Source organism: Dromaius novaehollandiae, chromosome 8, assembly GCF_036370855.1.
Source record: "Dromaius novaehollandiae isolate bDroNov1 chromosome 8, bDroNov1.hap1, whole genome shotgun sequence".
Classification (NCBI taxonomy): Eukaryota; Metazoa; Chordata; class Aves; order Casuariiformes; family Dromaiidae; genus Dromaius; species Dromaius novaehollandiae.
In genome coordinates, this window is record NC_088105.1 from 31,375,592 (window position 1) to 31,393,032 (window position 17,441).

Genomic DNA, 17,441 nt, shown 5'->3' on the forward strand with positions numbered 1-17,441 from the left:
AGAGCAAAGAGAATAATGGGGTGGGAAGAAAGAGAGCAGAGACACAGACAGAGACAATTGTGCTAAATTTAACTAAGAACATGCAGGAAGTCTTTGGCAATGGAGGTACGAACAAAGCCGGTGTTAGGGTAGTGGAAGGGGAAGATTAATTCTTGAATTTTGAACACAGTATAAAAAACAGAGAAATTTCTGCTCTGATTCAGGTGCTCCTTCAGTCAAAAAGGATAGGAAAGAACAGAGTTTAGTGAAATAGGGGAAGAAGGACTAGCAGGGACTTCACAAAAGGCCAAATTCTTGTTCTTTCTTTTAAAACAGTAGAACTGACAAATGGAGAAAGCATGAAATACAGATGTGACAAAATATCATTCTAAAAACAATTCAATGCTGGTAGGAATTATTCCATTGTTAAAGACATTAAAGAAACTGGTGGGAAGCAGAGCATGACCTAATGGGTCTAGCATTACTATCGCAGCTGTGTGAAACCTCAAAAATAAATAAACATCCCAGTGAAGAGAGTGTGCTGGATTTTTAACATTCTAGTTTAACAGGATGTGTGAAGTCATTGTTTTAACTGTGGGCCAGATCCTTAAATGTTGTAGCTGCCTAACTCCATAGCAGGCACTGAGGTGCTGATTTTCATCATTTGATAATCTGGCCTCCGCAGATTAAATCATTCCCGTAGCTGCCCAGGCGATGTCACTGTGAAAGGCTGTACGGAGTGGCCTGTTTGCTTTCCAGTGATGTCAGACGGATTATGCTAGTGCAACTGAAAGCAGGATTTCATTCATCTTTACCTGAAGATTGCCTCTGGGAATGGTGCGGATTTTGGTTTTACTTTGACAGTAACAGTGACGCTGGGAAGTAGCATTTACTGACAGGAGAAACCTGACTGTGGTCCTCCTTAGGGAACATTTCCATTTGTCAGAGATCATTCTGTTTGGAATCATTCAGTGGGATTAATAACACTCAAAATTAAGCTTCAAATTTGTATTGTAGGAGAGTTTTGTACTGATACTGTTTAAGGTAAAAGCCCAGCGCAACGGTCTATGCTTACCATGTAATGGCAATACGTGGATCCAGGGATTTATCTAATATATAACAATCTCCCATTTTGCAAGTACGTTTTTGAGATACAAAATAAATAAATTTTCAATTGTCAGTAACCAGTCCCTGATGACCTCTTTCTGCCTGCAGCATTTCTTCTTTATCTGAGCAGATTCTGGCATGCAGGAGCTTGTGACAGAAAAGCTGTGTGCCTGCGCACATGATTTTGATTGGACATTTGGTGCATTATGGGCATGGCTTCTCAGAGATCTGTAGTTCTCACTGTTCCACCCTAAGTCAGTGGGAGCTGCCTGTGCCTCTCATCTTTGAAAGCCAAGCCCTAAATGTTACCTTCACGCTTCTAGTTGTTCACTTCAAGTCACAAGATTTCACCTGTGCTAACCTGGTAGGGATGCAGATGCAAAAAAACCAGAGAAAGATTAATATAACCAACCATTGATTTATTATGTTCTCGGAAATAAGGGATAAGACAGGCTGGCATGATGCCCTGAGCCTGGCCTCCACAATGATTTCTCTCCTCCTGACACACACACACCAACATTCATCTTGTCTCCCCCCCTTCCTCTTCCTTTAGTTTCTCAAACTTCAGGAGTTTCTTTTGGCAGGCACGCTCCTCACTGCTGCTCACACTGGAGCTTTCCTCTGAGCTTTCGGAGAGGAGATACTTGATTGCCATCATGTCCTTCTTGTTCATTTGCAAGCAGAGGCAGGAGGATTCGCTCACCTTAAATGACTCCCCCCACATACTCTGGCACATGTCGGTCCCATTTACATACATCTGGGTGTCAAATAAAAAGTGCAGCAATTACAATCAAAAATAATTTAGTAAAAATTAATTTATATTAGATTGGTTAACATTTATCATTCTTTTAAAACTGATACTAAATTATTAAAAAAAAAAGCAATCTGCAGTCATCCAAACACTCTCTTGCTATGTGCTGTGCCTCATCACTTCTGAGAGATCTTAAAATACTACGCAGTCACACCACTGGCAAAAGATATTTGCCTAGTGCGAGGGCAAGTCATTAAACAAAGTGCAAAGTGATGAATTGCCCAGCCCTTTGTTTCCAGCCAGGGTCTGACAGCCCAGCCAGCTTTCTGGGTCTGACAAACTAATGCTGTGCGTGAGACATGTACAGCTTGTAGCATGTCAGGACACTCTGACATGTCTTGGGATCTGAGTACTGCTGAAAGTGCCAGACTGACTGTTTTGAAAACTGGAATCTTTTCGTCTACAGGCTAGAGACAGCCCAGTGGATTCATCACTCCCTGGGATCTCACTGTGCCTGCTGCAGTGTACCTCATGACTGGGCAGGACCTCACAGGTGAAGAGGAGGGGCAGAGCTCAGAAACTGCTTGGAGAAAAGAGGACAGACAACTGTGGTCTTCCAGCCTGCCTTCAAAGTGCTGTGTCTGGTGGTGCACAGAGCTTTCGGGCTCAAGAAAATGTAAACTGCAGCTTCCTGTGCTTTATGCAAGTGAATCTGTCCTATTCTTGATACTACATCATTTTGTAAGGCCTGTCTGTCATAGCACCAGTACGACCATGCAGCAAAGAAATATCTTGCTTGCCAAGCTTACATCATGACAACCTCCTGTCCTCCCAGCTTGGGTATGCCTAAAGAGTCTTAGCTTAGCAGTTATCATGTCCAGCTGCAGAGTGGCCCAGATATACACTTTATCTTGCTTACACTTCTCCCATGTGTTTGTGGTTGAAGTTCGATCTTTTCTATTTCAGTAAAGGAGACTTTAGATACTCCCAGAAGCAAAGGTAAGAACGAAGTTGAGGGTGATGGCTGGAGTAGAAGCCTTGTGAATTAAGGAGAGGGAGTGTTGTTAATGAGTGAAATGGGACCAGGCAGCAGGACTGCTGGGCTCCATTACTGTGTCACTGATTCGCTTTGCCACCTTGCCCATGTCACCAACACGTCTCTGAAGGAAGCTGTGTTTGATCAGTGATAGTACAAGTAGTCTTTGTGCATGACATTGATTCTTTAATCCTACAGCATTTCTCTTAGTGCTGTCATTTATGTACAGTGTGCTCGGCTACCCCTGTCACCAGCATTTATAATGATCTGACTCTGTGCTGTCATCACATAACCTTGGAGAACTTGCCCTTTCTTTATGGTTGGGAGATTTCTGCAGGAAAGGTGCTCTGAGTGCAAAAAATTAATGATTGCAAATGTAAATCTACTATGTGGAAGTGAGACTGGGCATTGGTAGTCCTGCAGCTTCTTCTGCTCCACCCATTTTCCACATCAGACTCTTTTTACATGATGTCTCCTTGTCTTCCTGCAGGCAAGGCAGCACTGACCTGGACTGTGCAGGCAGGCAGATGAGATGAGATCATAATCATCTCTTTTGACTTAGAAATCTGTCCTTTATGAATAATACAGAGTCCATTCCAAATAGCCCCAAAGGCTCTGTAGGCTGTAAAAAAACTTTTCAGTTTACACTGGCCCTAGCAGGGGCTCACTCTAAGGAAACGGCAGTTGCTGGAGGAGGAGTGCAGAGGCCTGCTAGTGCACTGGGAGCAACAATGGAGTCAGGAAGGGAAAGGCTGGAGCATCTAGTTTTCTCCTTGTGTTCTCACTGCAGCCAGACCTTAGCTGTGCCTATTCCTGTGCTTTTAAGCAGCAAGAGCCATTATCTATCAGCTTCTGTACAGATCCTGGATTTCTACCTGCTTCCTGCTAATCAGTTCAGAAAATATTAAAAACTGTCCTGGATTTTCTTACGTCCCTATGTAAGAGATTATTTGTATGTCCCACAGGCTCTATAACATGTATTCATGCTCTTCTACCTGTTAAATTAGTCATTTTATTTTGAGCTTCCTGCTAACTGCTCAAAACCAGAGTATAGCCAGAATGCTGCAGCAAATGAACACTGCTCACAGCCCACTTAACAAACCTGTTCCTAAATTACTGCAAAAGCTTCTGATTCCTCAGCTTCTTGGACAATGTGCTAATCTGTGCACTAACATCACTTGGGGAGTGTTCTGCTGGGAAAACAGTGATAGAGTGTGCCTCATAAAATTTAAGACAGACCAAATTAGGCTAAAACTGGCTATGATCCATTGTACATTCTTAATACTTAACATTTGTTCCAAATACTCCTTACAACCAGTTGCGTATGTCAAATGTAGAGCTGCTGATTGCTCCTCCATATGAGCTAAGGGCATCTAAAGTAACAAAGCATCTATCTACAATGCCCTGATATTGGAGAAACTTTTGTGCCTTTTAGGTAACAGTAACTTTCCTTCTATGAGTTCAGTCCAACCAAATGAGTCCAGGGTTTGTGTTATCATTTCCTTTTCACATGGTAAGTGTGGGGGTTTTTTTTGATTGTTAGAAGAGAAAATCAGTGTTCCTGACCATCCCAATGGAAATAGGCAGACTGTTTTTGGGTTAGGCTGTTAGCTTTTTAATTTTGTTACTATTTAATATAGAAAAGAAGAAGGAAAAGTTAAGATTTGGTACTTCTAGCTAGCAGAAACTTTGATTGAAAAGAATGGCTTTGTACTTTGTGTCATCATTTACATCTGTATAAGGTGTATAATACACTCCGAGGGTTACCAAAAGTGCTGTAATGCCTATATAATTAGCACTGCTAAGTGCTAGGTCTAGGTCATGCTCCAGATAATGCAGAAAAAGGACAGCTGAACACTCTCTGGGCAGTCTTGACCTGTTCACCTCACAGCTGTATTCAATCCTGCTGACAGTGCTACCTGTTTGCATGGTTGTAGATGACCATCATGGATGGCCATGGAGGCCCAATTCCTTTTATTTCTCATTTTAATTTCTCATTTTAATTAGTCTTAGTATGATGCACATTTTCTCTTCTTCACTGTGTCTCCCTGGTGTTTTTTACCTGCATTTGTTTTTCTATATAGCTATTATATATTAATTTCTTTAGTTTGATCACTTCTCTTGTTCTCTAATGACAAGTCTGTACGTCTACAAACATGTATTTAACTACTACATAAAATGGGTTAAGACTGGGGGTTATGAGGAGTAAAGAATTATGGGATAGCTGTATAAAACAGTCAGCTGCTACTGACTGTCAGTGTGGTGGAGAAGAAGGAAACAACAGTGTGGTACATGTTAACAGTAATTCTGAATAGAGGAGGCGGCTTATCTGGGTAGAATAAGGAACCTGAGACTTCTGAAACATCTAATCTGAAACCTTCAGGCAAAGAAATACAAATTATTCCAGTTACCTACCCAATAACCTTACATTTCATGAGTCAATCTGAGGCTGAATTGTTGAAAGGCCATATAAAGATCTCTTCATGTGATATTTCCAGCCTTCAACTCCTGTGATCTGCAGACCAAGTCTGAACAGCCAATAATTCAAGTAACTGAGAGTTACTGGACTTTTAGAGCTGTTCTTGACTGAAACAAATTCTAGAATTTATAACATTTATTCCTCACTTACTTAAAAGACATCCAACATAAAAAAACCCACAAACTAGCCTGGATATGTCATTATTAAGCTAATGTTATCAGTTAGTTGTTCCACTGGGACATGTATTAACTGAATATATTAGGGTGTATTAAAGATGTCTTGCGGGTTTTGTCTGCAAATAAATGGCTATTGCTTGAAAACTGGTGTAGAGTAGCAGGGAACCTGCTCTGAAGAAACATCATCTTTACTCTTACTTATCATACAAGCTTATTTTTGGTGAAAAACATGGGCAGTTTAGGGTGTGGTTCCATGTTTAGTTTAGGAATGGCTGCGTCTGGCTTCAAGTGATAAGACTTCTGGATTTGCTGCATGTTTTTCCCTGTAGATGGTATATTTTCTTTAATAAAAAAGTACAAATGAGTTTAGGATTGAAACTTATCTCTGGGCCAGGGACAGTCTGAACAGGGACTGGAGATTATTTATGGAGATTATCATTTGACTTTCACTTCAGCTGGAGCTATTGATGAGTTAGCACGTCTGGGAAACTCAGCTGTTAGTTTCCGCAGCCACTTGTTTTTTGGCCACCTTCTTAAGCCTGCTGATTAGTGTCACTTTTGTAAGGCAGACACCAATCCTGCACTAACTTGACTGTGACTTCCACTTATATCAGTTTCTGAAATGACTGCTGTAAGTACAAGAACTTGAACCACATTCAAACCAATGAATCTCGGACCTCTGCAAGCTCTATCACCAGCCCTTAACCATGACACATTAGTCCTGTTCAGTTCTTTGTTTTGAACAGTTTGCATGTGCTCAGTGAAGCTCAACTCTTAATAATATTCAAATAATTATAGCAGTCTTGAGCTGTAGAAACTTGCCCTGATCCTAAACTTAAGTATGTCACTAGAAAAACTCCTACCAGACACTTAAAAGGTCTGTGGATCAGGTTCCAGGCAATTTTGTTCCTAGAAACCTTGTCAGTCCTCATTTTATACACTTTTGTTCATAAAATTAGTTATCCCAACCACTGAACTTTCTCAGAATGATGGGCTGTGCTCCCAGAAAGCTTGTCAGGGCTGCTCTTTAACCACCAGAGTAGGCTAGCTAGAACAAAGTTAGCTCTGTCTAGCCCTTGGCAGACACGATGGAGGACATGCTGCAGGGATATCATAGGTATATGGAGAATAAAAGGGAGACAATTAGAAGAATGTAAGGAATTTGAGAGGGATTTGGAGGATGGAGAACTTGAATATAAGAACATAAAATAGAGAAAAGGGCAAGGAATGCCTAATAGGTGAGAAAAACTTAAAAATTCTTTAGTGATTTGGGAATATACATCCCAATTTCAAAAGAGAGAGGCATGTAAAGCCTTATGTCATGTAAGGAACTTTGAAAAATGTAACTCAGTGTCTCTTTTTGTTATATGACTGAAGTTCATTTATCTTTTACTACCTAAACCCCACTGTGTTTAAAATACCAGTGCTGTTTGGACTTTGTCATGGGACTTCTACTTTTGTTTCCCAAATAGTATGAATGGTGACAAATAAATGTATGATAAATGTATGTATATATATTTAGAGAGAAAGAGAGAGATCTACATAAATAAAAATGTTTTAAAATTTGTATTTTTAAAAAATCTGGTGTAGGTATAGCTTGACATTGCTGAAGTAAAAATAATCTACCTATTGCATTTTATGCCCACATATTCAAACAAAAAACAAGGATTTTTTAAAGCCATGTTTGACTGACCAGGTTTTCTTACCTCACTGTACGGGATGCATTCATTCTTACAGTGGTTTACTCCACTTTCATCCCATTCCCAGTCCATCAGCCAGTTACGAACACATGCGGAATCATCTTTGCAGGCTTCGTACCTTCATGGAGATTATTGTGGAAGAAAAAGTTATTCACTGTTTTTCAGTGGGCTACAGAGATTCAACTCAAAACGTTTACGTGGGCTATGCTAGTAACGCAGAATGATCATACAGCACAGCTGAGCAATCTTCAAGAGATGTGCACATTATCTTAGCTTTATATTTAAATAAACTCTGAACTGACCAGGAAGACCTAAATACCAAAGAAAACTAAACAGTTCACCCACTGCATTTTATACTCACAGATTTATGTAAAGGGCTTATGTTCTGAGGAGCAACATTCACTGATGCAATGTTTTCTGCTTGGTTACACTTGCTGATGTTACTGAGTGGAAGAAGTATTTCTTGTGTGGGAGGGAGCTTTATGAATGCTGATGGTCAGCACTGTGACATGGGGCAGGTACCCTAAGAGTGAACTGTCCTGTGAAGGTGATGGTGGGAGTGTTTGTATTTATGAATTAAGATGGGAAGGGAAGAATGATAATTCTTGGGCAGGGGATTGCTATGAAGAATGTTTATTGAAATAGGGAAAACCCATAAGCAGAAAATCATATAAACTAACAGGGTGTCAGCCCTAGAATCGTACTTTCAGAGAAGTTAAGCTGGAAATGAAGGAGGAAAGCTAAGGGTCACGTAGGGTATAGAGTCCAAAATGTTTACATTTTAAGTGATAATGTAAAGAAAAGCCTGGAAATAGACTAGAACCAGTAAGGTGTGCAACTGGCTGGTCTATGTAATGAGACATCACATGACTTATCATTATCCTAGATCATTTCTTTCCTTCCACTTCTTTGTATGTTCTACTTTTCGGCTTTTACATTCCTTAAGGGTCGCTTCCTGCAAATCAGTTAACATCTTTAATTTAGTCTCAATGGCTTCAGGCAGATCATTCACACCAGTAAATAAGAATGCCAAAAACCATGAGCCACAGCCTTCAAAAAGTAAGAGTATCTCAATATGATATTTAAAATTAATGCATTTGGATATCTTTCTCTATGCTTTTTTTATTCTTCAGGGTCATGTTTCCAACGTTGCTTTGAAATCATGAGGGCTGCAGAACTTACATTTTTAAGTGAAAGATGAGGTTAGCATGTATTCAGATAACTACAGGAACTAGACATTGCAGTACATCTGCACATGTAGAAAGGTAAGAACATGCACATCTGAAGAACATTCGCATGTTCTGAGCTTTTTGTACTACAGACCATCTTTACTGTATAGTGCCTGGAGAATTAAGGCACAGCTGCACTGGGTGTTGGTTCTAGGTGTTGGTTATTACAAGTACAAGTACTAATCACAAGTGCTTAGACCAGTACAGGCACATTAGAAACTGACCTTTAGTACTTTTTATTGCAGTGGTGACTAAAGTGATTTTGAACATATTTGCCCTACAATGCACCCAGAAGCTACACAATAGGATTAAAATGTTCCTGCCTCTTGTTTTCCCATTGAAATCAGTTTTTAAAAGTCAAGATTTATGATGAAGGACCAGGTGAAAAGCTCTATTGTGACTTAGTGACTTATTAAATCCCTATGTTGCAATAGTTTAGCTTTTCAAAGCTGCTCTTTGACACAGTGACCAGAACACTAGAACACAAAATCCTGCATATTGTAGTGGTCACAGGTCACTGCTTTCTTTCCAAAACACTCCAATTTTTTTCTGTCTCTTTGCCTTGGTGGCAGGGTAAAGACAGAGTGAGTGGTGGGAGAAAGAGCAATGCCAGATGAAGAATAGTCAGGGTCTGGACTAAACAGGTTTGGGGCAGAAGACAGAGGTATTCTCATATGTGTTCATCCATAAATCTGCTGCCAGAGCTAGGGGCTCTGCTGGAAATACAGGCTGCAAATTGGTAAATTAACATAATATGACACTAGTAAGCAGATCCTGCCAGTTTGTGCCATGACTGAATTTGGGAACAGGGACTATAAGAATAGTTGGTTTGTTGGTTGTTAGCTGCTGTGTGTAGCCTGACTGAGAAATAAATACAGAGATAACTCCCCAGTGAGAGCTCTTTCTCCAATACTCCTCACTTTATCTGCTTGAAGGCACACCACAGTTAGGAGCATGAACACAAAGCTTTTGTTAACCACCATCTATGAACTCTCCATGTACCAGCATCAGATTCAACAATCGCCCTGGATTCTTCAAGGCATGTAGGCATGTCCTTTACTTTAAGCATGCACTTAAATTCGTTGCTTTCTAGCAAAGTAGTTCAACATATACTGTGAGCTGCCTAATAGTAGCACTTCCACTGAAAGCAGTTATGCCCTTTCCACAGGCTTTTTTGCTTGTTTGTTTTCCTTTTTTATTTGGCTATGTATTTTTCAGCTTGATGGTTTCTCTGACCAAGGTTGCTCTGTGGTGTCTTAATCAGTGCTGCTGGCACATGGGTGGGGACGGGGTAGGGGAAGGAATGAGCAGCCTGGGGTTGGGAGAGGCAGGGCGGCTTCTTTTGAAGTCAGTGTCACCTTCAGTTATACATTTCAAACTTATGAATATGTATTGCAGAGTTTTACTGAGCTGAAGCATTTATGCTAGGTATTCTTGGGAATCTGAAATAGATATGTTCGTTAAAGTATTTTTATTTTTAGTCACTATTACCTATTGAATTGTCACATGAAATGTTTCCTAATTATGATCATTGCCTGACTCTGTGGTTTGTTATATAAGCAGGCAGCAAGGCATAATTCTATTTTTATGGCTTTTTCTTTAGTCTTTTAGGAAGTAATTATGAAGCCGAGTTTATGAGAAATCATGACTTCTGAAAGTCTGATTCCTGCTGTTCAGAAACCCATAATTGGGTTCTACAAACATTAATTAAAATCTGTTAGAAACATAAACATAAATACTTGAAAGATCCTCCCTTATCATACTAGCTTTCCATGCATACCAGGTAGGATATTTTTATTTTAAAGCTATTTTTTCATTTTTTAGAATTGGCCTTTTCCCTTTTAAATGGCGCAAGGGCATTTCACAGGTGGATCAGAAAGCATCTTGCCCATAAGGCTTTTTGAAAAGCAATAGTTTTAGGACTAGTGGGAGCAAGGAATCCTAAGACAATAGGAAGAAAGGGAAGGCCCTAAGCTAGTCAGATGAATTTCTTCTAAATGAAGTCACTGCTCATTCAGAATCCTCTGCACATTTCTGGCCACAAAGACATACAGTATGCAGCAGGCGCACTCACGGCATGTAAAGAAAGTAGGTCACATCACTAGCAGTGCTACAGCACGCTAAAAGGACTCCAATGAATAGAACGTGAAAAAATGTTACTTTAAATTGCCAGAAAGAGTGGGAAATCTGTCCAAGCTCTTTTCTAGCCTCTGGCCTTAAGCAGGGTGAGGAAAAGGGATTGACATTGGCATTAGGCAGGCATACAGACTAGCATGCATGGTAATGGGTCATCTTTACATTTTTGATTCAGGCAAGGCATCTGTGACGCCAACAGGGGCAATAGATCATTGTTCGGTATTTGTTTAGAGTAGAGCCTGTTCTCTGCCAGCAGACTCTCAGCCCTGGAAAAGGGACTGTTTTTCCTGTATAGCAGCTCTCAGTCTGCTGTAGCTCATATACTTCCCAATAACAAAAGTTGGAAAATGCTATTTACCTGGAGATTCTGGTAATAATCAGGGGAAACTGAGGGTTTTTTGATGTAATATTGACCCACAATATACATTTTGGGTATATGAGATTTCTCATGTATACTGAGGCTGGTTTAAATCAATCCATCACTATGAAAAGACTTTTCAGTGGATGCAGACTGAATTTTCAGGTTTCTTTCATCTTTAGGCTTTTATTGGATGTAGCAACTTGATGATGACTTTGATGTGATGACTGATTTGGATTCTGTTTATATTATTTTGAGATACATTTATTTTAGATATTAGTGTTCTATCGCTTTGCCTGTTAGGCCTAATCTAAAGCCACTGGAAACTCCAATGCCCAAATATTCAAATCCTTTCAAATTTCATAATATTTGGTTCTGAGGTTTGAGGTTCTGAGTATTGAGTCAAACTCAGGATCTCAGTCCTTATCTTCAAGGCAGTCAATAATCTGGATTCAGTTTAAAAGATTACCAAAAATTTAGGAAGGAGGACTGCAAATGACAAATCTGTTCCAGAGACACATGTTCTGTGTTTCCTAACACAGAAATAAAATCCATCACTAGAGGAAATTCTAGGGAAGCTAATAAATATATCAGCACTTATGACTATCTTCCATTCCAAATGCAGGCTGTATTTACTGTTTCCTCCTCTGGCACAAAGCAATGCAGACAAATTTAAAGACAAATCCTACCAAAATACTGCACTGCACACATTACTTTCCCCTTGGAGAGAAGATGAAAGTGAAAATGGATCCATGCATCAAATAATAGTCAAGTTGCATAAGCAATAGGGAAGGCACTGTACCGAGCAGTACAAACCATGCGCTACCATGTGTTCTGTAAATTCTATGCTTCCAAGAAAAGCTCTTTTATAACATTTTTAGAAGTATTAAAACAATTTTCCATGATTTTTAAAGCAGCCTAAGGGATTCAGACATTCACAGTTAATTATTTTCAAGGACAGCTAGCAGTCTTAATCCTATAGTGTGAACACAGCCTGTGCTGTTTGTACTACATTTCACACCAATTTACCCATATGGACAAGTTACTGTGGTTACTAGGCACAAACCCAAAAGACAACGTTAATGTGGTGCTGGATTTTATATATGCAGGGATGACATTATTTAAGATCTAACATCTCATAACAGTCTTGGAGAGAGAGATGTACACTAAATACAGATCACTAAAAAAAATCTCAGCACCCCACCTGGATATAATGCTTCTACTCCAAGACTAAGGCCAGATCGGTGCCAGGCTGTCCAACTGTATGTCTTGCACTGAAAAATAAATATGAGTCCCTGACCCTGCATTTTGGGAAATGAAATGAAATGCTGTTATGCTTGCTCATTATTATTATTATTTTTTGCATTAGTTGGCTGAAACTTTCTCTGAGAGTCAACCTTTTAGACTTAGCAGAGAGGGGGATGCTGGAAACAAAGAGAAAAGGCCAGGAGTAAAAAATGAACCTAATTTGTTACACACATGAATTAAAAATCATAGAGAAAGTGGCTGCTTTCATGATTTCATAGTGCATTTCATACATAGAGGGATGAAAGAAATAGATCATGAATGAGTATTTAGAATTAAAATGCTAACTGCATAATCTGTATTTCATAACTCTCAGACATAGACTTATCGAAGGGCAGGCAGGCCCCCACTACTGCTAGTGCCTCTCAGTGTGGTGTGAGCTCCTCTGTCACATCATGCAGTTCAGATGCCCCTGCACAGCTTCCTCGCTGAGAGCAGGACTGTGCTGTCCTTGAGTCCCTAAACTCTGACAGAGACAGGCTTCATCCTGATTCAGCCTGTGACATTATTATTTGAAGGGTAGTAGCTTAACCGAGGAAAAAGTAGAGGCAGCAAACAAACAACGAATAAGGAAAACAACTGAAAAGTAACGAAGGTGATGCAACACTATAGAATTGAGCTACCTCTTGCTTGGGAGCTCTGGGCTTTCACAACCTGAGTAATAGAGGCGTATTAAGGCTAAATTGAAATACACTGATAAAAAGCTGGACCTACCAGTCATCACAGAAGCTTTGACACAATGGAACAGATTGAATACCAGCAGTGTAGTTGGGATGGATCCAGTGAGCAGCGTGTGGAGAACACCGGTAAAAGCATTCAATTTTCTTTGTGAAATCTTCACAGCTGTGGCGGGTGAGAAAAGTCACAAATAAACCTGTTTCTTAGCATCACGGTTATAGCCTCAGTTTTCCAGGCCTGCTTTGATGTGGATGCAACATTACAGATTAGGAGAAAAGCATCTTTTTACCCTGTTTGTGTCTAGGTTCCAAACTCATTCCTTTGGCATTGTGCACAGACTCTGACCGTGCAATTACCATAGCCAACTGAAGAGTGCACAAATGTTTCCATGCATATTTCAGCCCTATTTGTGTAAGCTTTCCATAAACTTTTGAGGCCTTGAGTTTTCCTGGCAAGAATGACTCAAGGCAATAATAAAATGTAGCTTAAAACTATAGTACAAAACTTCTTCTATGTTGTAGTCTCATGGTTTTGCTAATCTTTAGATTTTCCCACAGCCCAGCTGAAGTTACTTAAAAACACATACTGTTGCTGCTCTTCTGGGAGTGGCAGGCCATAGCTGTTACTTTTGCACATCTGTTTTTGCTTAATTGTTTTGTACTTTCATTCTTTTCTTTCTATAACTTGCCATGTTACACAGCTCTAATATCTAACAGGGTACTAAAAATCTTAATTATGAAGACATTCTTCATGGTTACAAAACCCACAGGACTACAAGAATTTTTCTTATAAATATTCAGAAGTTTCATTTCTGGTCTCTTTTGTGCATTTTGTTTGCAAGGCTTAGTCATCTAGCTGAACTGCTTTCTAAAGAAGGGAAGAAGCCTTGCCCGTATTAACTAGGGGTCACACTCTCTGGTATGTGATGGCTGCTTTGCACAGCTACAAAGGTGCAGTGTGGTTGTTACCTACTGGGTTTATGACTACTTTGCTTTGCCAGATTTCAGAAGAACAGACAAGTTTGGTGCTAAAATGAAAGAAAACGTAAAAAAGCATAACCCTTTCTTATAAAATGTCATAAATCACTCTGCACAAAGAGTATATGCTTAAGGATTCATGGACTTTTGTGAGAGGAGAAAAAGAAGAACAGGACTTTGGTCTGGTGAAGAGAAAACAGGATGGGAACTAGGGTGGGTGGCATCCATCATCCCTGGGGAAACCTAGCGACTTTCCCTCAGCAACTCCAGGGGGAGTTAACACTAGCTGTGTAGCTGCTACAGCAAAGCTCTAACGAAGCAGGACATAGACAACATCAAAGCTGACTTACGATTTACTGAGCTGCCCACATCTGTTCCAGTAGCTGTTGTTTATTTTAATTACTGGGGAATGAGCCAATTGCTCTGTGAAGTTTGCATAGCAACAGGAAGCTGTTAGGAATAAAACAAAGATCTTGCAATAAGGATTTTCTTTAATGCTATATTTGGAAGACTAAGAATTTAAGATGAATCTTTTTTGGCCAATAGCAAGATAAAATCTCTTGGTACTAACTAGAAGAACTACTCAAGCTCTTACATTTTTGGCTTTGGAAGTAGCAGCGTAAATGCTAAAGGAGATGAACTGGCGTCAATATTTCTTTGTAAAGAGGTACAGCTCACTCCCCTTCCCCCCCGAGTAGTTCAGTATTGTTTAGGCAAATGTTATATACTGAGGGATATTAATTTTGAAAGCTATCAAACATAACAAGAGAATTAAAGAAATGTAATACATATACGTCCTATACTTTGCTTATTATGGAATTCTGATGTTAACCTCTTCCAGTTGGTGTCTGCTACAATTAATTCAACAGTGTTGTAATGCTGTTTTTCATAAGGCCACGTAGGGACATAAATAGGGACAATAGCTAATTCACTAGTACAAGCAAGAGGGAAATAGGTATTCGAAATATGTTTATACTTAAGCAAAATAGGCCAGATTCATCTTTGCTGTAAACTTATTTAAGTAGATGGAATTAAAGAAAGAAAAACTTGCATCAGAATTTTTGAAAGATAATAAATAAAGCCAACAGGAGTTTTGCAATTGACTTTGTAAGAAGCAGAATTTGACTCTTGACTCAAATGCAGCAAAATGACAACGAGGGAAGCTTTTCAAATGCAACTTCTACTGCATCTTATATATTTTTGAGAAATTAAAGGAACTGCCAGGACAATTAATGAGTACAAAGCTGTATTTTGAGACAAAAATTAAGCCACTCTTACATTCAGAATACAGAGTGCATTCCTGCATGTTTGGCTCAGGACTTGGCTTCAGTTTGTGAGTTTCCCCTTCCAGACAGCTGTACTTTTTGCAGGTAGAGGACGTTATGACAGCAAAGAGGGTGACAGCAAACCTCAACATTGTTGGTCTGTGCTTTTTCTGTATGGCGAGAAGACTTTATTTATACCTGTTATTTCTAGGAAAAGTCATAAGCTTAAAGGAAGGGCTGCTTTAAAAAAACACATATATACACAGCTAAAATACACCCAGCAAAGATGCACGTATAAATATTAACACACACGTCCCTTTTCTCATTGCTCATGTCTGAACACACATATTTCTGCTACATGTTTTTGAGGTTCGGCAGCCAGTGGTAAAAGCGTTAGTTCAGGTGTAATAATTTTCAGTATTATTTTCCATTCTTTATGACTTCTACCCTTTCTCATGTGTTATTTTTACTACCACAGCCCACTGAACAGAGATTTCTGTGGCTTGTTTATGAAGTTCTTCAGAAGTAGCATCAGTGAGTAAACACTCTTGCTTCTGTAGTGGATACATTTTTTTTCACAGTGTTCCACTTAGGCATAAATATGACAACAAAGCCTTAAAGTAATAGATTAAGAATGGGTAGTAAAATTGAGTTAACTCTTTAAGAAAATTATTTCAAAATTTAAAATTTCTTACACTGACTTGAATTTATCTTTGAACCCTTCCAAGAGACTGCTTCATGAGATTTTAAAGAAAGATCGATTAGTTCTAAAAGCTGCAGAGTTCTTTCGCATGCTGGGCAACCATCTGAGCTGGGTAAATTAAGTAGATAACTTGCCTTCAGCGAAGCTTTGCTAATTTATACTTCAGAATCTGGTCTATTATTTTCCACCTCTTTTGTAGAGTTTAGTCAAAAATGCAAGATAAGAATGTTTTGTCTGGGAGACCAAAATTTCTCTAAATGCAGATTACGTATTAGTGAGCTATATAGATAAATCTAGAACCTGCTACATAAATCAAAGCATAATTCTTTATGCATGTTATCAATTAACACTTCACTCTTTAGTTAAATGTCCCTGTTACCTTTTTGCCAGAATTTTGCCTGAATAAGGACTATAGCTCCTCTACGTACCTAGACTTTTCAGATATAAAGAAAACAACATGTTACAGAAGAAGAAAACCATACATTTTCTCACTAATTTCTCACCTCTTTTGCTGTCCTTCTGGGCGATACTTCTCCCTGGAGCAGGGAGACAGTAAATTGCTTTTCTCATTTTCCCCTTTATATACACACCATCTGGCAGCAGTGCTCCAGCAGTTGTTTGCCCTGGAAGAGTTCCTTGGTGTTTTGGAATGCTAACATAGATTTAGCTCAAAAGCAGATGCAATGACCAGCACATAATGCCCTTTTATAGATTGCAAACGTGGACAAGGTAAACAGGTAAGTACAACCATAGGTTAGAATTAAGAAAAAAAGAAAAGCCGCCCTCCTCTACCAAATGCAGCTGCCCTCCCAAATTTATCAATGATTCCTGTTATTATTAATTCTTAGTTTCATTTTTACAACAGTGTCATTGGGCTCTCATCAAAGATTAGGACTGAATTAGAGACATTAAAAACAACACATCATATTTCAGCCTAACTGGCTTAATTTTGACTATAGATACAATAGCTTGTCTTGTGTTTACATGCTAAATTTATCGCAGCTCCTGGAAGAGAATTTATGTCTCCTGATTCCCAGGTCTTGGCTCTTAGATCAAAAGATCCCTTTTAAATGTGCTGGTGTTTGCTCTGGCTCGTATGTGGCCTCCAATAGGTGTCACAAACGCTAAAAAAAACTTGCTTGTACCATTGGTTCCTGCTTGGATTTCATTGTGAGATCTACTTTCTGCAAAGAGGATTCTGCATCTGAACATGAATGATCATATAAAGTAGACATTAAAGATTAAAAATAGTTGCGCTTACTTTCACAGATAAAATCTCACTGACATTTTCTAATGAGCAACACTACTGACTACCTTCAAATTATGTAGATGCATAAGGAACAAAACATCTGCTGTTTCTGCATTCAAAACACAACAGTCGTTTGACAGATAGTACTATGAGGTCAGTATTTAGAAACCATTTTTTCTTGAAAAAAAACCCCATTGGCATAATAGAAATGTTGTATGTATCTCACTGAGCAAACTCACCAGGTTTGATATTAAAACAATCTCTATAAGCACTGATTCCTATTCTAGCTCTAGTACCTGCTGCTAGCCTAAAA

The 17,441-nt window shown here is 39.2% G+C and overlaps 1 protein-coding gene across 1 annotated transcript; it reads right to left on the reverse strand.

Annotated features, from left to right (window-relative positions):
- Positions 1 to 1,484: 1,484 nt before the first annotated feature.
- Positions 1,485 to 16,511, reverse strand: LOC112985294 (riboflavin-binding protein-like). The gene is made up of 6 exons (XM_026103797.2): positions 16,383 to 16,511; positions 15,190 to 15,346; positions 14,262 to 14,361; positions 12,971 to 13,099; positions 7,235 to 7,346; positions 1,485 to 1,843 (listed from the first exon to the last, which is right to left on the reverse strand). Exons 2-6 carry the CDS (start codon positions 15,326 to 15,328, stop codon positions 1,607 to 1,609), a joined length of 717 nt encoding a protein of 238 aa, XP_025959582.1. The 5' UTR covers positions 15,329 to 15,346; positions 16,383 to 16,511; the 3' UTR covers positions 1,485 to 1,606.
- Between the last annotated feature and the right edge of the window lie 930 nt (positions 16,512 to 17,441).

Excerpts from the sequence above, each read along its gene's own strand:
- LOC112985294 (XM_026103797.2), bottom strand. The coding sequence starts at position 15,328 with ATGTTGAGGTTTGCTGTCACCCTCTTTGCTGTCATAACGTCCTCTACC. Across the intron at positions 14,362-15,189 it reads ATGCACTCTGTATTCTGAAT|CTTCCTGTTGCTATGCAAAC; the intron begins GTAAGAGTGGCT and ends TATTCCTAACAG. Across the intron at positions 7,347-12,970 it reads CAAAGCTTCTGTGATGACTG|GTACGAAGCCTGCAAAGATG; the intron begins GTAGGTCCAGCT and ends ATCTCCATGAAG.